Genomic DNA, 20,998 nt, shown 5'->3' with positions numbered 1-20,998 from the left:
TCCTTCAGGCCCGGGCTGGGGAGTGGGTCAGACCCTGTTTGCATAGTGCGTGCAGAGCGCAAAAGGCTGTACTTCTAGAGAGCTAGGCTGGTGCTGTCACCAGACTCCCTCTTGTGGGGGCGGGAGTGCGCCCAGCCTAGCAGTGGTGCAAGCTACACAGCACGGGGGAGCTCAGCGACCAGAAACTGGAGGCTCCACCACACTCTCTCTGGCACTTGTGGTTGCCGGCGGTGGCCGTCCTGGGTCCGTGGGCCTAGGCCTGTGCCCGTGACTGCCTGATTCCACCAGTTGCCCCTCAAGATCTTTTGCTCTTTTTGAGTGCTTTTAACCAGACTCCAAGTTAATGCTGGTCCCCAATCACAGGGCACTTTCTTATGGAGTATTACTTTCCGATGGGTCGCTTCTGGTGGCTCCCTCCCCCTTCTGCTTATCCTCCAGTATCAATCTGAGCATTCCCACTCTGCTTTATCTCTCCATGGTGTCTTCTGCCCCCCTAGAGATCCAGAAGTGTATAATCCTACATCTCAGGCTGATGTCATGGTTTTCAGGGTGTTCTGGTAAATAATTAGCTCACTTTAGGGCTCCAGTTGAAGCAGGGTCTCCTACTTCTCCGCCATCTTGCCCCTCCTTCCCTCTTGAGTATCCTTTTAATGTCCGTGGAATCTGTAGAGATGTCTCTTCTTTTATTTCTGATGATAATTTGTGTTTTCTCTCCTTTTGTCTTAGTTACATTGGCAAAATGCTTAATGGTTTGATAGATGTTTTTGGAGAGCTAGCTTTTGGTTTCTGTGATTTTCTTCATTGATTTCCTGTTTCCATTTCATTGATTTAAGCTCTCGTTTTTATTATTTCTCTCCCTCTGCTGGCTTTGAACTTAATTTGCAAAAATGTGCTGCTGTTTTTTCTGTTTTCCTGAGATAGAAACCTAGTTTTTTGTTTTGTTTTGCTTTTTAATATGCCTTGTAATTTTTTGTTGCAAGGTGGACGCAATATACTGGGTAAAAAGAAAATAGGCCTTTAGTAACATAGAGGGAAGGCATGGGGAGAGGGGAACCTTTCTGTAGTCCCATGACTGAGTCTCAGCTCTGGGTGAGCCTGTCCCCTTGCACTGTTTCAGCTCGTCTGATAATCGATGTAGATTGTACGTCTTTGGCATGAATATCATGGATGTGATGCTGTGTTGGTCTCATTTCATCTTTGCAGGTGGCATGTAATTTGGATTTGCCTCATTACTGATGATAAAATGATTCTCATTTTGATCACTTGATTAAGGTGTAGTGTGTATCTGTTCTCAACTGTAAATTACTATTTTCTTAGGGAATTGATATTTTGTGACTCATTGTTAAGAAATTGTCAAAGTACTCATTCCTTAAACCTTCAATTTACTGTTGTTGTTGTTTTTTTTAAATGGGTTAAAATATTTATCATTGTTTGTCCCAGATTTGTGCAAGGGGAACCCCTTCAAGCTGCTTCTGTTTCCTTTAGCCTGTCTCCATAATTCTTTGCACTTTCTCTTGGTTTCTGGCATAGGAAGATGGTACAGGCTGATGTCCTTTCCTGTCTAGGCCTGGATTCAGCTGTTTGTTCAGGGGGCCCTGCTTCCTTACAAGAAAGAGTCTAGGTGCAAGGTATGCCTGTTGCTATTGGGGTGTTCTGCTGCCAGGGCCTTCTAATGAAAAAAGTGAGGGATTTGGTTTATGTAGGTATACATAAACACACATACATGAACATGGGTACACTTGCCTTTATATCTGTTTATCCGTACATTTAGTGAACTGTGTACATTCACACTGACACCTTCAGTCCTTCCAGTCTTACAGGAGGTTTATCCTCGTTCTCGTCCCTTTAACTTTAACTTGTGCCTGTAACTCCTTGGCACCAGGAAATCTGTCATAGTTACTCTTCTCATTTTTAAGCTCTGCTGACATTACTATTTTGTGGATGTCTTTAATTAAAGGGATTGTCAGATGCTTTACTTTGATTATTTAATTTGATCTTCTAAACAACCTTATAAAAGCTTTGCAGAGCGAAAAATGGAAACAGGAAGAAATCCTACAGGTTCTCCACAAAACTGGTAAATGGCAGAATTGGGATTGGAACCTCGGTCTATGTTACTGAGCATCTGTGTGCTTAACTGTTTGGCTATACTTAGCCAGTGCTGTAGGAAGTTCATTTCTTTAGGGGTAACCCTGCGTGCTGCCTTCCCCCATCAGAGTCCGAGCTGTCTTTCCAGCTGCCTGACTGCTTGGGCGAAGCGTTTGGTTTAAACTCCTTTTCAAGCCAAGGTACAATTTCTCAGGCTGCAAAGTAGGAATCTGGAGAGGATTGCTTATTGATGGGGGATGCATATCTCTGAGGTATGCATTATATCACTTCTCTTCCCAAAATTGTTCCATGCTCTCCTCTTAATCTTGGAAAATGACCCCAGCGTTAGAGTGTGGCCTGTAGGGAGTCTGTCATTGGGCCTCCACCCCGCATCTTCCTGCCTATTAATCCTCACCTTGTGAGCCAGCACGCCACCCCCCTCCCCACCCCCCAGCACTTCCCCCGCGTGGTTTCTCTTCCCAGGCTGCGTATTCCAGTTCCTTATGCCTGGAACACTGTTTCCTACTCCCTTATTCTCCGTTCATTCCCCTTTCTCTTCTTAGCCATGCTGGGCTGATGGTTCAGTCCCTGGTTTAGATTCACTTCCTGGGGCGCCTGGGTGGCTCAGTGGGTTAGAGCCTCTGCCTTCGGCTCAGGTCATGGTCTCGGGGTCCTGGGATCGAGCCCCGCATCAGGCTCTCTGCATAGTGGGTAGCCTGCTTCCTCTCCCCTCTCTGCCTGACTCTCTGCCCACTTGTGATCTCTGTCAAATAAATAAATAAAATATTTTTTAAAATTTCACTTTCTTTGGGAAACCTATGGGGTCTCTTCTCTGCAGTTAGTTAAATTTTAAAATGTTACCATATTTCAGACTAGAAGGAAAATGGTGGTTAAAAATGGCTTCTTGGGAGAGAGTGTTTAAAAAAAAAAAAAGAAAAAGAAAAGAAAAGAGAAATTTACTGAGGTACTGAGTGTATCCATGAAAACTCTCCAGCAAAATGCAAAGCATAACCGGCTTTCAAAATCTTACAGTGATTTATGGCAAACTGTAATGTAGTTGCATTGTGGTTTTCCCCATGAAGTACCTGCCAGCCTGTCTGGACTTGACCCCAAGGACATTGTGGTGGTGCTAAATGAGGAGGGAGGCTACCATCAGATCGGCCCAGCAGAGTACTGCTCTGACTCCTTCATTATGTCGGTGACCATAGCCTTCGCCACCCAGTTGGAGCAGGTGAGACTTTCCCTCTGATGAGGGATTCACCATGAACCGAAAACATTGATTTTTATTTTATTTTTATTATTTATGTTTTTTAAGATTGATTTGTCAGAGTACTGCACACAAGCACAAGCAGGGGGACTGGCAGGCAGAAGGAGAAGCAACAGCTCCACAGCTGAGGAGCATAGAACTTGGGAGATAGACCACTGGCAATGTAAACAGTCCGGGTCTCTCTCCAGGAACATACTTAATCCCTCGAGGTTACCAGCTGTACAAGCAACCCTGGGAAGTAGCCTGGGGAGAGTGCTCTGGGCCTGGTGGTCTCGGTGCCCTCAGCAGGGAGAGCAGGGACACTCACGACCCATGCCAACATTGCCTCCTGACAAAATGAGCTGTCCTTCCATCGATTTTCTCAAGATCCAGCCCAGTTTCTCAACATTATATTGGTCTATGGCAACTGAAATAATAATTTCAAAAATAGAGAAAATGGCTTATGACTTCAATTTTTACCGTACTGTTAACTTCTTTAGAGGTACAAAGCTCCCGCAAGGTCCACATTTATAAGTGAAATACCTTTTAGTGACCATATATATGTACATGACTTGGAAGAGTGTCAGGTAATGATTTTTCTCAGGAAATATTTAAAATTTTTCATTCCAGATTCATGCTTTTGCCTCTCTCCATCAGTTTCTCTCTTTTTCTTCATAAAGCCCTGCTCATGAATTGCTCCACCTTAATATGCCGTTCCTGCTGGGGGAAGGTCAGATGTCCACTGCCTTCATTAACCATATCAGGGTACATGTTAGATAATGAGGCTGCTGTATTCGTACTGTGTTATTAAGTAGATGCAAAGGCATTTTACATTACCTCTTTAATTTTTTTCAACTCTCCTGAGTGGCACAATTGTTCCTCATCATTTACTGTGTGTCCTTTTCTGTGGACCAGGGATTATGCTAACTACTGTGTTTAATCCTCCCACAAGTTTAGGGGATTATTATTTTCATTTTCAAGACCAGGAAACCATTTCTTAGGAAGGTTTTACAGCTAAGTAAAGAGCCTGCGTATTTTTGGACATAGAGTCACTTCCCTTATTCTCTTGTTCCCGTATTATGCTCTCTTCCCTCTTACACAGTTTTGGAGTAAGATGGATTGGCATGGAGCTTGCATTCTCTCTGCTTACTCACTACTTACTAGCTGGCTCCTCCAGTTTAGGCACCGTAACCTTTCTGAGGCTTGAGTTTTCTCAGGAGTCGAGTGGCGATAATACCAACTTCCATATAAGGATGAGGGATGAGATAATGTAACCAAAATGACTACCATGTAGTTTGTATGTGTGAAGCTACATTTGTACAGTAAAAGCTTGTTGAGAGTAATTAACCTATTGAATCCACAACTAAAACAGCTCTTCGTAATACAAGATGACTTACTGGGACCAGTCACTCCGTTTAGTTTTTAAAAACTCAAAAACCAGATTGATGACTGACCATTGGCTCTCTCTGCTAAAAAGGAAGCCAAACAGTTTTCTCTCAAGAGTAAACCGAACTAGTGTGGAATCCAGCAATGTCAATGCTAGGTGTGAATCGAAAGAACTGAAAGCAGGTGTACAAATAAAAACGTGCACAGCAATGTACTAAGCAGTAGTCTCAGTTTCCAGAAGGTGGAAACAACCCCGCTGTCCGCCACTGGATGAATGGATAAGCCAAATGCATGTCCGTACAATGGAATATCACGGGACTGTAACGGAACGGGGTGCTGACAGGTGCTGCAGTGCGGGCAGACGTGGAGCGCATGCCCAGTGAAAGAAGCTGGACACACAAGGCCACCTGATGTGTGCTTGCATTTCTATGAAATAGACTAGCATAGGTGACTCCAGAGAGACCCACAGCAGATGGGTGCTTTTCTGGGGCTGGAGGAGAGAGGGAATGGAGACTGCTTCATGGGTGCGGTGTTTGTCCTGGGAATGATGAGAGCGTTCTGGAATCAGGTGTGACCAGTGCACGCACAGCCTTATGAATATACTCAGTGTTACTGAAGTGCATGCTTTGTAATCGTTAAAATGGCACATTTTCTGTCACATTTATTTTACAATAATGAAAAAACACAAAGAATTGACCCCAGTAATCTAGTCATCTTTTGATATTGTTTCCTTTTTTCGTTATATATAGACAAGCCAAGGGTTTTATAAATTAGCCATTTAGTTTTTTCCTCAAGCTAGTGAGAAAGGCAGTGTGAGAAAGCACCAAGCAACAAATAAAGGTAAGAAATAATACCTTTTCAGGTGCTCCTCAGTGACTCAGGACACGTTCTGTCCTATTGTAGAATGGAGGAATGAGTTAGGAGCAGGAGGACTGGGTGGTTAGAATCTTGCATTGCTCCTTTTCTTAATATTGAATGTTGAAGGTTAAAAAAAATTACCTTCCAAATACAAAGATTGTTAAAGGATTTTTGAAAGAATCTTCTCTTAGTGGGAATTAACTTAAAATTAAATATACTGTGAAATACTTAAGGGCCATCTTTAGTTCTTAAATTTTTTTTTTTTTTCTGATGATGATGGCAGAAACAAAAGTCTTGTCTAATTAAACTCTGAAATAGTCACTGGTAAGGATACTAAGTTTTTGCCTCAGAGATTTTCCAGAGCACAGCTCAGCTGTGCACCGTTGACTCTGTGCTGGGTGCTGGAGTTGTCCTACTGAACAAGTATTCTCTTTTCCAATGCTTGCAACAAGCCTAAAAGAAACAGAGGTACAGAGCGATAGAGTAGTTTGTCCAAAGCTTCACAGTAACCCATGGATGGAACCAGAATTGTGGGCTTAATCCAGAATCTGCTCTTAACAACTGTAGGTATAAAAGTGCTGGCTTTCTCTAGATGGATCTACTCGAGTAAAACCTACTCAAATACAGTTGAATGTATGGGGTTCAAGTAAGCATTTACTTCACATACAAAAATATACTTTATATGAAACAGGAGCCATTGAGTATCTACTGTGTTATTTCACACAAGACCAGTGACTGTTGAATGTGGGGCTGTTTTATTCTAAGTGGTTAATTCTTTTATTGTCACGAACTCTACGAGCTATCCTGTAACTCTGCTTGGCCTAAAAGGATGTCTTAGGTAACTGTCATGTCAGGATATAATTATTTAACAGCGCTGTTGTATGATCACTGGGATATATTCAAAACCCATCAATAAACACAACCACTGTCTTTTTAACAGTGTGCTAGTGAGCACTTAGTCTGTTAGATGACTCTGTATTGTATCGGCCAAGAATCCACGTCTTTGCCATACGTGGCTATGAAAGCACGAACTTTGCGAAGTAACACTCCCATTAAAGCAAGTATCTTTTTGCAACTATGAATTTATAGATTTCCCAGTTTGGACAGATTGGCTAGAAAGTGTTTTTCGCGAAGGCCTGTGCTAAGGTGTTACATTTAATAGTCTGGATTATGGTTGTTTAAAACCTTTCTCTTAGGAATGAAGAGGGTGGCAGAGTGAGAATAAGATGAAATAAGGTAAATGGAAATAAAGAAAGCTCAGTTTAAAGTACTTGACCACTTCCTTCTAAAAGAACTTCCATGTACTTGTTCATGGGTCAGTTGAATGAAAGTAAACTTGAAAACAACAGAAATCTCTAAAAATATTTTAGTTTCTGGGCTTTTCTAAAGTAAGCCTTGAAAAATTAAACCAATAATTTGGTTGTAATTTTTCAGAGATGTAGGAATTCTGAGTGAATAACTTGAAGACTTAGAAGTTTAAAAAAAAAATCAGCATTTTAGCAGATATCTTAGAGTTTGTCAGACATGCGTAAGCATGTATAGTGGTTTACAAATTAATACTCTCTTCTTTTTCCTTGAATGTTTAGTTAATTCCATGTACCATGAAGCTTCCAGAAAGACAGCCTGAATTTTTCTTTTACTATTCTTTGCTGGGAAATGATGTTACAAATGAACCCTTCAATGATTTAATCAACCCAAACTTTGAGCCAGAGAGAGCATCTGTTCGAATACGTAGCAGCATAGAAATTCTTCGTGTTTACCTGGCTCTTCAGTCTAAACTACAGGTAAGTATTGCAGAAAGTTGCTTTTATTTTATTTTAGTTTTGTTTTATTATTTATTTGTTTGCTTGTTTATTTATTTTGACACAGAGAGATAGTGAGAGAGGGACCACAAACAGAGGGAGTGGGAGAGGGAGAAGCAGGCTTCCCACCAAGCAGGGAGCCTGATGTGGGCCTTGATCCCAGGACCCTGGGATCATGACCCAAGCTGAAGGCCATTGCTTCAGGACTGAGCCATCCAGGCGCCCCATTCTATTTTTTTTTTCTTATTAGAGATGATTTTTTTAAGCTTCAGAGAGGTACCTAAACTCCTATTTCAATAGCAAAGATGATCTCTCTGCCACATCTTTTAATTTTTTTAGGAATTATCCTGATTTGTAAAGGCCTAGCATAACGGTTACTGCAGAATTTTAGGAGATTGACTTATTAATCTAGTTACTATGAAAAGAGGTATATCACTTGTTGGGCTTTATAATTTAAAAAAATGGACCTGGAGTCTGAAGCTGTGGGCTCAGGGAAAATTTTATCATTAATTAGCGGGCATAGTAGCTATTCACACACAGATCACATGCTGGAGAGTTCACAATTTTATACACCTTATTGCTATTAAAAGCAAAGAAATAACACAACTTCCTAGAGCCTTCCCTTGAGCTTAGTACTTTTGTAAAAAGTAATTTTACTGGACTCTCCTTGAAAGTAAACCTTACCTAGTGAAAATGACTTTTATTTTTTTTTATTACGTTTGCTTTTAATCAGACTGAAATGGCATAGTGAAATAAAGGATTAGGTCCTCATTTGTGTAATGTGATCACTCATGAGATTTTGCTTGCAAATTTAGGTGGGACATGGGAAGGGGGCATTAAGAAATTAGAGTAGAGCTAGGGTGTGCCTGGGTGGCTCAGTTGGTTAAGCTTATGCCTCTTGATTTCAGCACAGGGTGTGATCTCGGGCTGTGGATCCAGCCCTGCTTCAGACTCCACTCTCATGGAGGAGTCTGCTTGAAGTTCTCTCTCCTCCTCCTCCTCCCCCCACCCGTGCTCTCTCTCTCTCTCTAAAATAAATAAATTTAAAAAAAAAATTATATTAAAACTAAATTTTAGAGGTGGTTCTGCTAAACCCAAGAGACTAAATAGTGAAATACTATATAAAATGATGAACTGCTTTTTTTCCTACGTTTCATCTTTTCACTAGTTTTTAGCTTTCCAAACCTCTTGCATTTTTTTTTTTTTTTTAAATATCTCACATACCAGTCTTTACTGAAGTAATGACCTTTTTCTTAGTTTGATTCTTAGGGACATTTCAGTCCTAAAAATCCTTACTCCAGCCTACCACCAACATCATACCTAATAACATTAAAACTAAGTGACAGGTCATTGCCAATATTAGAAATAAAATAGTTTCCTATTGTGATTGCTTATTGTGCATGTGAATGCTATGTTTGCCTATGTAGTAAGGTAAAAAAAAAAAAATACAAAACACAGTAGGTACCTCAATAGCCGTTTTTCTCCCCGTGGTTTTTTTTTTTTCCTTAAAAATTTTATTTATTTGACCGAGAGCACAAGCAGAGGGAGAGGGAGCCCTACGTGGGGCTTGATCCCCAGATCCTGGGATTACGACCTGAGCTGAGGGCTGCTGCCTAACTGACTAAGCCACCCAGGTGTCGCCCTTTTTTATTGGTTTCAAAAGGGGGTAATGTTGAAGTTTTAATTAGCTATCCATTATAAATAGTTCAGTCCACCCAACAGGTATTCTGTTTGACCTTGTCCTGGTAAACATTGTTTTATATATAGAATCTGAAAAGCAAGAGAAGAGAAAGAAACACTAAAGATGTTTTATGGGTGAAGAAGACAAAACTGTGTCAGGTTGCCAAATAGGGCCGGATCCACTAACTTATTTATCTTTTTAGAACTGTGTTTAAATTAATATTGAGATGGAAATAGAAAAAAAAAAATGCTTGCAGTATTAGTTTTCTGTTTGCATGCATGTATTCATGATACAATTTGTGAAACAGCATAGTAAAATATGAAAGTAACCGTAGTTCCTAAAAGAGAGAAGGGTGGAAACTTACGAGTATATAGTATTGAGAGAAAAAATGGAGGAGAATGGCTTTATTATTGAGTTCTTAATAAACTTTGTGCCTTATCAACAATGTTAACCATTAAGTATAAGAATCTGTTAATCAAAGAGACTCTGTGCTGAGCGTGATGCAGAGCTGGATGCGGGGCTTGATCCTACGACCCTGAGAGCATGACCTGAGCCAAAACCAAAGAATCAGATGCTCACTGACTGAGCCACCCAGGCGCCCTTAACTATCTGTTAAGTTTCTGTGTTTAGGAGACAGGAGAGAATATTAAGCCTGTTTTGATTTTTCTCTTTCACATTAGATCCATCTTTGCTGTGGAGACCAGTCACTTGGAAGTACAGAAGTACCCTTAACTGGGCTCCTGAAAAAGGGGAGTACAGAAATCAACCAGCGTCCGGTCACAGTCGAGGGTGCTTTTATTCTTGACCCTCCAAACCGAGCCAAACAAAAGCTTGCGCCCATCCCTGTGGAGCTAGCCCCGACTGTCGGCGTGTCTGTGGCTCTGCAGAGAGAAGGCATAGATGCCCAGGCAAGTGGTGACCCTCCAGCCCCTCCTCCAGCTTCTGCGGTGTCACTCAGGACTGCTCCTAAAATCTGAGCTTCTAAAGAGCTACCTTGCGTAGGAAACTGTTATTATTAATTAGCGGCCTATGTTATCAATAACTTCCTTTCTGAAAAGTACCGTAGCTTCCCAGCTCTACTTCATTAAGTATTTATACAGAATCTGTGCGTGCAGTCTTTTTTTTTTTTTTCTTAAAGATTTTATTTATTAGAGAGAGCACGAACAGGAGGGAGAGGCAGAGGGAGAGCAAAATGCAGACTCCCCGCTGAACAGGGAACCCAATGCGGGGCTTGATCCCCAAACCTGGAGATCATGACTTGAGCTAAAGGCAGACACTTAACTGACTGAGCCACCCAAATGCCCCCTGCTCTTTTTTATTTTTTAAAGATTTTTTTATTTTTATTTTTATTTTTTATTATTTTTTTTAAAGATTTTCTTTATTTATTTGACAGACAGAGATATCAAGTAGGCAGAGAGGCAGGCAGAGAGAGAGGAGGAAGCAGTCTCCCTGCTGAGCAGAGAGCCCGATGCAGGGCTTGATCTCATGACCCTGGGATCATGACCTGAGCGAAAGGCAGAGGCTTTAACCCACTGAGCCACCCAGGCGCCCCAAGATTTATTTATTTTTAGAGAGGAGAGTGCAGAACGAGAAAATCTCAAGCAGACTCCCAGGTACCCCCATACTGTCTTCTCATGTAGTAGGAACCATTCCCCCCAACCCCAGCTCCTGGTCAGTCACTGCCAGAAAAGGAACTCCTGGGAAAGAGAATGTCGTTAGACCTAGTTTCTGGGCATCTGTGTTGATGATAATGGTTTCAGTTGACTACTGGAGCTAAGACAAAGTTCTTGGGTCATTGGTGCTTTATGGTCCTCATACGGTCTTTAGGCAACAGAGATCGGTATTCAGATGTAAAAACATTTTTTGATTGTATATAATCAACTTTAGGGTAGTGTTCTTTTGAGGAACTAATCTTTAGGTAGGTTATGAATTGAAGGTAGAAAAACTGAAGTGAGAGTTTAAGTATGTGCATATACGTATATATATGTGTGAAGATAATCAATTTAGATATGTTTTTGTTTGAAAGTAACAGGCCTCCGTTGTGTTCATTGCCTTGGTAATAACCATTCCCAGGGACACCTGGCCTGACTTGTTATATCAAATATCGCTTCTTACCAGTTAGGATGCATTTTGGTGCTCAGCTCTGGATATCATATTTCCTTCCTTTTCATCTTCCTTTTTCTGGTCCTAGATGCTATAAGAAAATTTGCAAATTATGAAGAAAAATAGACTAGGAATATCCAAACTGGGAAAGGAAGCTTGTATTTTTAAAAAAACAACGTCACGTTTTTGCTTAATTATGAAGGAAAGTGCTTTGCAAATTATACTTTATTTAAAAATTGTTTTTAGTCTTTAATTGAGTTAAAGACCCAGAATGAACATGAGCTACAGCATTCAAAGAAGCGAGTTTTAACTCCTATAAAAGAGAAGACACTCACTGGGCCAAAGTCACCACGTGTGTCCCCTGTTCCACCTCAAAACCCATCACCTCCCACAAAAGATGATGCAACAGGAAGTGAAGTGGAAAGCTTGCAGTATGATAAGGACACAAAACCAAATCCAAAGGGTAAGATGTTCTTTTTACAAATATTCTAGGTGTACATTTTATAGCCATCTAATTAATGAGTAAGAGAGTTTTCACGGTTTGTAAGTAAATGGTGAGCTTTTTTTTTTAAAGACCCCATGATGCTTGGTGATGTAAAAAAAAAAAATCAGTTTAAATTGAACTAAATTTAAATTGAGTTTATAACTTCATCATAGAATTTGCTAAAAGGTAAGAGAATTTTTCTATTACTTTTATTTTAGAAGCAATAGGTTATTCAGAAGAAATTACAGAAAGTAGTTCTTTTGAACATATTTTTAACTAGTAAACACTTAAACATTGTGAATTCATTGGAATTTGAGGGAGAAGAGCTTACTACCTACGGGAGTAATCATTACACTCATTGTTTGATCGTACAGTTAAGGGAGACACTTGGAATGGTTTTACCTGGTTTTAAAAACTTTTCCCATCTGCTGCATGAGGGTCTGCAGTTGGATTTCGTAGTGTAAGTAATTCGAGTAGTGGGGGATTAGCAGTGAAGGGTTAAGGTGCAGGTTCTTACTCAGTCACTGAATAGCTATAGGACTTGAACTACTTGCTAAACCTCTCTGGTCTGTAATAGGATTGCACTAGATGGATCTTTCTGTTAGACTACATCATATGTGCCTAAAATAGCCAAAGCTGCTACTTAAGTGATGTTATTATCTGCCCTAAGCCTCAAGTACAACCCTTCAAATATTAAGTGTTGCTGCCTCTTGGAAAGAAGTTGGTGCCTGCCAGGCCGAAGGCCTACATCCCTGCGACAGTCGACAGTAGCGTATGCTTTTATGTTTTGCGCGCTGTGCGAAGAGTAAGCTCTTTTTTACAGGGCTCTAAGACGGGAATGAAAGCCTCCCTTGTTTTGGGTTAGTCACTTTAGGAAGTTGATGGCTCAGTTCATATGTTCATGAAAGCAAGTGACCAAATTCGTTGCTTGAAGGTAAATGAGGTATCTTTTTTTAAAAGTGCCATACTTAATGTAAAGGGAGATATCTGTAAGTGATGTAAATAACTTGAGAGAAACGGTTACCAAGTGGAATTTTTTCTTTGGAATTTGTGTGTTCATTCTAGCCGTTGGTCCTTCCGTACCTGCTTCTGTGGCCCAGCCAGTGCCCGCATCCCATGCTTCAGAAACAGCCTCAGGACAGAAGATTGCTGTGCCGGCGACATCGCATCATTTTTGCTTTTCGATAGACTTAAGGAGTATCCATGATTTGGAAGTTGGTTTTCCAATCAACTGTATATTAAGGTGTGATCTGATTTTGTCCCCAAGTATTATTTTCTGAAGAGCAATGCCTTTCCTCTCTTTGGCAATTGCAGCGGGAGAACTCTCACCAGAGATACTCAAACAATTGTTAAGCCCCTGAACGGAAAAGGAGGCCAGGCTCTTTCATAATGACTGGACTTAAACCAGGGCGGCATTGGTGGTAGGAGAGCTAATACTAATTGTAGGTATTGATGACAGTTGATTCGTGCTTCTTTGTAAAAAAAAGAAAAAACCAAAGTGACTCTTGAACTTAAAAGGTGTTTCTAGAAAAGGTACCATAGGTCAAAATAAGGGAAGTATAGTATCTGACTTTTTTTTAAAAGATTATTTATTTATTTATTTATTTGACAGAGAGATCACAAGTAGACAGAGAGGCAGGCAGAGACAGAGGGGGAAGCAGGTCCCCTGCTGAGCGAAGAGCCCCACGCGGGGCTTGATCCCAGGACCCTGGGATCATGACCTGAGCCAAAGGCAGAGGCTTTAACCCACTGAGCCACCCAGGTGCCCCAGTATCTTATTTTTCTATAAAACTTTATTATAATGGGAGGTTGTATCTATACCTACACCTGGTAACTGAGACTGTAAGAACCATACTTATAGAAGCACAAGTGGAATGTGTTCACCCCGTTCCATGTACAAAATTGAACTATGTATATATTTCAGTCAATTAAATGGTCTTACTCACTAGCTTGTTTTTGTTTGTTTTTTTTTAAGAGTTTATTTATTTATTTGACAGAGAGAGAGAGAGGTAGTGAGACAGCACAAGCAGGGGGAGTGGCAGGCAGGCAGGCAGGCAGAGGGAAGGGGAGAAGCAGGCTCCCCGCCCAGCAAGGAGCTTGATGTGGGGCTCAATCCCAGGACCCTGGGATCATGACCTGAGCCGAAGGCAGAGGCTTTAACCCACTGAGCCACCCAGGTGCCCTCACTAGCTTGTTTTTAATAATAATACATTTTCATCAACTTCCTGGCTAAAATGTATATTAAATGTAATACAATATTGTGTTTCAGTTTGGAGTATTTAGTTTTTTCTTATACATGTCTTTGGAGCAAGCATTAGCATTTCTCATAAAGTTGTTGCTCCTTATGTTTTTAAAATGAAAATCTTTTCTGTCATTTGGGATTGCCTTGGCAGGAATGTCTGCCACTCCACAGTGCTCCCTGCTGGTATTAAGGCATACCTGCTTTGCCGATGCATAAATTAACTCATACTTGTATCTCATTTTTCTGTTGTTGGATTTTTATCAGGCTATTTCCAAAATCCTCTGGACTTTGGTGTGAATAACGGACAGAATCAAAGGGACCCAACACCAAGTCTGATTGTGAATTTACAGAACAGGTGTCTCTCTGTCACAGATTGTTTTGCTTTTTGCCTCTTGTTAGAGGCTGAGAATTATTATGAAAATGTTAGTTGAAAATGGAGGGCCAAAAAAAAAAAAAGGTTTATCTCTCACAAACAGAGCTTTTCTCAGAGGGTTTCTAGAACTTCCCTTAAAATGGTTTTTAGAAATAGAATTATTATTGACTTTCTACTTTACCTTTTTGTCTTTTTCCCTCTAGTTTTTTAAACTGAGATCTCTTTACTGCCGCTGGTAGAGACTGTGACCTCAGGGTACTTAGAGACGTTGTTAGCCAGAGCATAGAAATATTGGTAATCTGAAATTAGAAGCTGTGAGGGGGAAGCCTTGAACCAGCCCACTTAGGCACTCGTAGCATTTGTGGTTTAGTCCTTTCCTGTGGGCCATCGTTGAATCATGAATACCAGTGTGCCTGATGTTAGGGGTTTATGGGCCATATAAACAGCGCTCAGCCTCGTGAAGAAGACATATTGAGAAAGAAGTTAATACATGAGGGAGGCCGGAAGTCCAGTTGGCAAAGAAAAGGGGGAGAGTATCATAAACCAATGGTCCAGTTAAGATTCACTTACACACCCTGCATAGAATTCACTTGATGATAAAGGCCATTGGTTCTGTCTTGGAAGTCATTTTATGGCTTTTTAAAAAACACTTTACCTTTGAGTTTGAGAAATCTTATGGTGTCGTGCTCTCATGAACTATCATGAAACTGTAGTTGGCAACTGCATAATGGGATTTGTGAGATGACCTGATTTCAGTGATGTGTAATTATATCTGAATTGAGTGCATGCACAGGATTCTTAGTTGTAGGAAAAGGAGTTTTCACTACTAGGCTTTAAGCCCCAGTTTTCGTAATGGATAACAAGATAGAAGATGAGATTTAAGTGAGCATTACGTTGTCAATACAAAGTAAGTTCTGCAGTAGTCAGGCAGCTTCCCATTTAATCTGGTGCGGCTTCTGCAATGACAGGAAGAAAGACTTGTTACTCATTGACTCATCTGCTTTCATCCTTGATTTTCAAAGACAGAATGCCATGGGTGCACCCTTTTGGCGCTGACTAGGAGTTTTTTTAGCCCATAAACATCAAGACATTATTGAATAAAGAAAATAAATTTTGAAATTAAATTCAGCAGGTATTTCTTGAATGTTTATTATGTGCCCCAAACTGCTTATTTGTTCCTGGGACAGCACAGATAAAAAACATGGGGCCCTGTGCCCTCAAGGAACTCCTAAACAAATAGCAGCTTGGTCTTTGTTTAGTGGCCTCATTGTCATTCCTAAATCTTAGTCTTACTTAGAATGTATCAAAATGATGAGCTCTTCCTTATTTGGTGTCCTTGCCTTCAAAATACCAGAATTCTGCTTCCACAGAGGGTCATTCTAGGATCACTTGTAAAGCAGCTTTGGGAACTAGTGCTGTACACATAATGCTTTTCTCTAGAATTGCTACAATTTCTGTGTGAACACTGACAGTATTGGCAGTGTTTTAAAGTTGGTGTTAGGACTAAAACCCTCATGTATTTGTACCATCTACCAATTTCAAAAATTGTATTCTTATAGTCATAGTATCTTTTTAAAAAAACATACTAAGTTTTATCTGTCAAATGTGTCATAGGATTTTGTTTTTCCTACATTCTAGGTACTCCTATCCATTCTTTGGTAGTGCAGCTCCCATTATGACTAATCCTCCCATAGAAGTTCGCAAAAACATGGAGGTTTTTCTTCCACAGTCTTACTGTGCATTTGACTTTGCAACCCTCCCTCATCAGCTGCAGGATACCTTCTTAAGGTAATACGCATACGGTGTATATGCTCTGAAGTCACTGGAAAATTGATATCCTGTTAGCAAGAGGAATTCCTAGAGTTTTAGACTCACATCAATCAGTGTGTTTGAAAACCTAGAAATAAAAAAAAACCAAAAACCTAGAAGTAAGTGTGCTAAGAAGGTCGGTGACGTTTGTCCTTCTGCTGTCAAGTTTTAATATAGTTATGGAGGCTCTTTGTAGATTTTCCCATCTTATTTGTCTTGATTTGTACGAAAGACGTGTGTTAATACAATCTGTGAGTAAAGAAGAAACTGAAAAGTAGTCTTGTTTTTTTCATAATATGTGAAGATGAATACGAGCAAGCTGTTTATGTTTTATTCTTGCTTCACCAGTAGTCTGTAGTGTATTACTTGCTTTTTCTGATTTGTCCTCTGTATAAAATGGAGGTGTTCATCCAGCTGTCTGAATTGGATTTGTGAAGAAAAGTGAGAACAGAAATGTCTTCTCATTTTCTCAGGGTATCGCCATTCAAATATGCATATTAATTTAAAGGGAAGAAGGAGGAATAAAAAAGAATAGTATTTGAAGGGTTTTCTTTATTGCACAGAAAGAGATGTTGAAAATGTGATAGGATTTTCTGTTTGTTACCTATGGAATTGAGCCTCTCTGATCCAGGTAACAAATCATCTCTGAATACATTGAGGAAACTCAAAGATGTCCATGCCTTAGTTCAGGACCGATAGTTACGAACACTGGTTTCTCTCTTCCTTAGGATCCCATTGCTGGTTGAATTATGGCACAAGGATAAAATGAGTAAAGATTTACTTCTGGGGATCGCCAGAATCCAGCTTTCTAACGTCCTGTCTTCAGAAAAAACTCGCTTTTTAGGTTCCAGTGGTGAACAGTGTTGGCGTCAAACTTACAGTGAAAGTGTACCTTTCATCGCTGCACAGGGGTAATGGATTTCCCAGAACTGGCCTTCCCTTGCCTTTTCTTCTCATTAGCTGGCTACGGCCTTGTCCGTTCCTGTCATTTTTGTTCTAATATGGGGGCTATCTTCTCCTTTGCTCTCTAGCCCTCTGTAGCTTTCAGGTACCACCATACCCTGTGATACTGTTAACATTCAGGCTCTTAAGTATTTTTTGCCCCCTCTTAAGCCTGACAATTGTAAATTCTGGCCTTTTTTTTTTTTTTTTTGGTATGTCAAGGTCAAATTTATGATGTATTGTTGCATTGTCTTGTATTGGGAGTGACTGTTCTACTTGACAATATTTCTTCAACTTTTGCTTCAACTCTAATTTCTGAGAATGTTACAAATGTTTGGCACTTTAAGAAGAGTATTGTTTTTCTGCCCTGGGCTTTATTGCCACAGTGAAAAACTGAAGGTCACATGTCTTCCACAAAAGACATCTTTTGAGTGAGCTTTTTAAATTTAGCAACAGAAGTTTAAATAAACTTGAACATTATATATCACATAACCTGGATTTTTGAAGCATAATTAGAATATAGAAAGAAATCAGGATCAGTAAAAAGCTGTGGTCCTAAAAGTTGTGTTGAAATCCCTTCCCTTACTCTTCGCCACCTCTAGTCACTTGCAGGGAGTGAAGAGTTGAGTAAAACTTTGACTTATTTGGAGGATCTGGGAACAGGTGTTTTACAGTGTCAGATATTCTGCTGAACTGAAAATTCTTTTAAAAATACCATTCTTGGGGTGCCTGCGTGGCTCAGTTGGTTAAGTGTCTGCCTTTGGCTCAGGTCATGATCCGGGAATCCTGGGGTGGAGCCCTGCATCGGGCTTCTTGCTCTGCGGGAAGCCTGTTGCTCCCTCTCACACTACTCCTGCTTGTGTTCCTTCTCCGGCTCTGTCAAATAAACAAATTTTTTTTTTTCTAAAAGATTTTATTTATTTATTTATTTGACAGGGAGAAAGGACAAGTAGGCAGAGAGGCAGGCAGAGAGGGGGAACCAGGCTCCCTGCTGAGCAGAGAGCCGGATGCAGGGCTCTATCCCAGGACCCTGAGATCATGACCTGAGCTGAAGGCAGAGAGGCTTAACCCACTGTGCCACCCACGCATCCCAAATAAACAAAATCTTAAAAAAAAAGAAAAGAAAAAAACATTTTTGGTCACATTAAGTAGAAAATCATGAGAATAATGAGATCATTACTAGTTGTTTTAAATCTGTGGGTTATAGACATTAATTTTTATGGCCCTGCTCTGTAGACAGAAAAGTTTTAGGACACTTGGGTAAGATAGTGCTTCATTTTGCTTTATTCATGTCTTCTGAAGGCTATAAGATTAGAAGAAAATGTAAAAAGTGATTATTAAGGGTTTGCATGTGTGGGTTCCATTCACTGAAGTTGTGTTTGACCAAGGATTTATGGAACAGATAGATTTAGACAAAGCTACATTTCTTGTAGCCAAGATTGTATTCTCCTCTAACAGTTTTATAAATGCTCCTAGTAGTTCTCTGATAGAGAAATCCTCATTGTAATAATTACATATAACTAACCAATTTTCAAGAATTATCCTGAAGCATCACTCACATCCAGTAAAAGATTTATGTACAAGTGCTTCGTCCAAGGGAAAAGGTAGAATAAGAATTCAGAATAATCTTTATATAATCAAGATGAGGGAAATTGTTTTTTTCTTAATTTTACTATATATATTCATTAGGATGTTGTATAGGTATTAAAGCATACACTGAGTTAATGTTCATGACCTCAGAAAAGTGCTCCAGGTAGAAATGGAGAGAGGGACAGAATGGTTTGATCTTAACATGCATGAGCACGTGTCTCTCTGCACATGCAGAAAATGGAGCTCAGTAATGATTACGTACCGACATTAGGTTTTTACATTTTTCCACATCTACAGTGTTAGAGGTCATTTTTTTTTTTTTAAGATTTTATTTATTCATTTGACAGAGATCACAAGTAGGGAGAGAGGCAGGCAGAGAGAGAGAGAGGAGGAAGCAGGCTCCCCGCCAAGCAGAGAGCCCGATGCGGGGCTCTATCCCAGGACCCTGGGATCATGACCTGAGCGAAAGGCAGAGGCTTTAACCCACTGAGCCACCCAGGCGCCCTAGAGGTCATTTTTAAAAAAATGTGGGTATGTGCTAATTAGAGTGTTTATGCTCAAGTGTGATTCTGTATGTGGAAGGTCTTGATTGAAGCCTAGAGAACTTACTGCAGTTGGAGTAGCAAGGGTATCAGGTTTAAGAAATGTAACCAAGTCACTGTATAGCATTGAGAAAATAAAAGGAGAAATAATGGGAAAGGGTTTCCGTGAATTTTAAGATATTTCTGATCCATCTGTAGGTCAAACAACAGGATAATGGATCTTTCTTACACAGTAACTCTCGAAGATTATGGACTCGTAAAAATGCGTGAGATCCTTGTCTCTGATTCGTCTCAGGTCAGTATCCCTGAAAATGAAACCTGACTCCTCACAGTGGATCTCTTGCACTGCAGGTGTGAGCGTGTGAGTTTCATTTCACTTTCGTTCCCATGTCAGGGTTTATCTGCTGTGCAGCAGAAGCCGCCTTCCGTTCCTCCAGCACCTTGTCCTTCAGAAGTCCAGACGGAGCCTCGAGAAACCTTAGAATACAAAGCTGCTCTGGAGCTGGAAATGTGGAAAGAGATGCAAGAAGACATTTTTGAAAATCAGGTGACTTTATCTACTGACTGCATTGCTTTTCTTCTCCGCAAGGCTTTTCTCCCTTTGTCTGTTGGGTACCCTACCCAGTCCCTCTGAATATCCAGAATGCTTTACTCTTACAGAAAAACAATAAAAAAGTACTCCATAAATGACAGCTGGGCAGAAGCCATGCAGAAGAATTCCCTTAAACTTTCTCCATGACTCTGAGGCAGAATTCGGACTGAAGGTTAGAAGGCAAAGATGGAATACTTGAACGTTTCTTTTAGTTTCAGGCCCTGGTGTAGCATTTCCTCCTGGAGCCTGGAATTATCCTTCTGGAAACAAGAGAGTTAGCGAATGGGTCTTACGTTAACTTTATTCTTATATGGGCGTTCCTTGCCTCAGGCCTTCCCTTTGTTTGATTTAGGAATAAAAGAGAATCCCGAAAGAAAGAACAGTATTAATTCTTTAAGAACAACTGATTTGTGTGCTGGAAATACTGACGTGTTTGCTGTGACTGTTTTGTCTCCCTCTTGTAGCTAAAGCAGAAGGAATTGGCCCATATGCAGGCTCTTGCAGAGGAATGGAAGAAAAGAGACCGAGAGAGAGAAGCGCTTGTAAAGAAAAAGGTAATCACATCTGTAGACATCAGAGGTGGAAAGGGAACTATTAACGACAGTACCTGGTACATGCATTACAGAAAATCTGTGGAGTATCGAAGTTACAGTGTTGTACATTGGCTTGGGGAGAGTGGATGAATGGGTCAGGAGTAGGAGGAAGGCCTTTCTCTTAAGCTGTTCGGTGCTTTTTCCATTTCGAACCCTGCAAATACATTATTCTTTCAAAAAATAAATACTCTAGGAAAAAAGCCTACCTCTGTATGAAAAAAGAAAAGACATTTAAGTATCCATAAATGTTATAATTTGTTAATTAAAAAAACATCAAAAACTTAGAAGCCCTTTTAAAGAACTTAATTCTGGAAAGAATGACATCTTTATTTTTTTAAAGATTTTATTTATTTATTTGACAGACAGAACAGACAGAGATCACAAGTAGGCAGAGAGGCAGGCAGAGAGAGAGAGAGAGAGAAGCAGGCTCCCCACTGAGCAGGGAGCCCAATGCGGGGCTCGATCCCAGGACCCTGAGATCATGACCTGAGCCGAAGGCAGAGGCTTAACCTTACACTGAGCCACCCAGGTGCCCAGAATGACATCTTTAAAAAGGAAATGAGACCATCTGATCTTACTCCAGAAAGTAGAAGTTCAATTCTTACCTATTCACACTCAAGTTACTATGTAAAACAAAATCCCTGAAAATTAGACGTGTTGCAAATACTGA

At 40.3% G+C, this 20,998-nt stretch overlaps 1 protein-coding gene across 3 annotated transcripts in view; it reads left to right on the top strand.

Moving 5' to 3' along the window:
- CEP120 (centrosomal protein 120) overlaps nucleotides 1-20,998 on the top strand; it is an 84,605-nt gene that overhangs the window by 25,305 nt on the left and 38,302 nt on the right. For all 3 annotated transcript variants that reach the window (XM_045999823.1, XM_045999822.1, XM_045999821.1), the window contains 10 exons: nucleotides 3,168-3,316; nucleotides 7,162-7,359; nucleotides 9,739-9,966; nucleotides 11,408-11,624; nucleotides 12,711-12,888; nucleotides 15,899-16,048; nucleotides 16,798-16,980; nucleotides 19,342-19,438; nucleotides 19,538-19,690; nucleotides 20,200-20,289. In XM_045999823.1, coding sequence (XP_045855779.1) covers nucleotides 3,168-3,316; nucleotides 7,162-7,359; nucleotides 9,739-9,966; nucleotides 11,408-11,624; nucleotides 12,711-12,888; nucleotides 15,899-16,048; nucleotides 16,798-16,980; nucleotides 19,342-19,438; nucleotides 19,538-19,690; nucleotides 20,200-20,289 — 1,643 coding nt within the window. The remainder of the gene's footprint in view (nucleotides 1-3,167; nucleotides 3,317-7,161; nucleotides 7,360-9,738; nucleotides 9,967-11,407; nucleotides 11,625-12,710; nucleotides 12,889-15,898; nucleotides 16,049-16,797; nucleotides 16,981-19,341; nucleotides 19,439-19,537; nucleotides 19,691-20,199; nucleotides 20,290-20,998) is intronic.

The sequence above is a fragment of the Meles meles genome, chromosome 3, assembly GCF_922984935.1.
Source record: "Meles meles chromosome 3, mMelMel3.1 paternal haplotype, whole genome shotgun sequence".
Lineage (NCBI taxonomy): Eukaryota > Metazoa > Chordata > Mammalia > Carnivora > Mustelidae > Meles > Meles meles.
The sequence above is the reverse complement of the archived record's forward strand: the minus strand, read 5'-3'. Positions and strand labels throughout refer to the sequence as shown.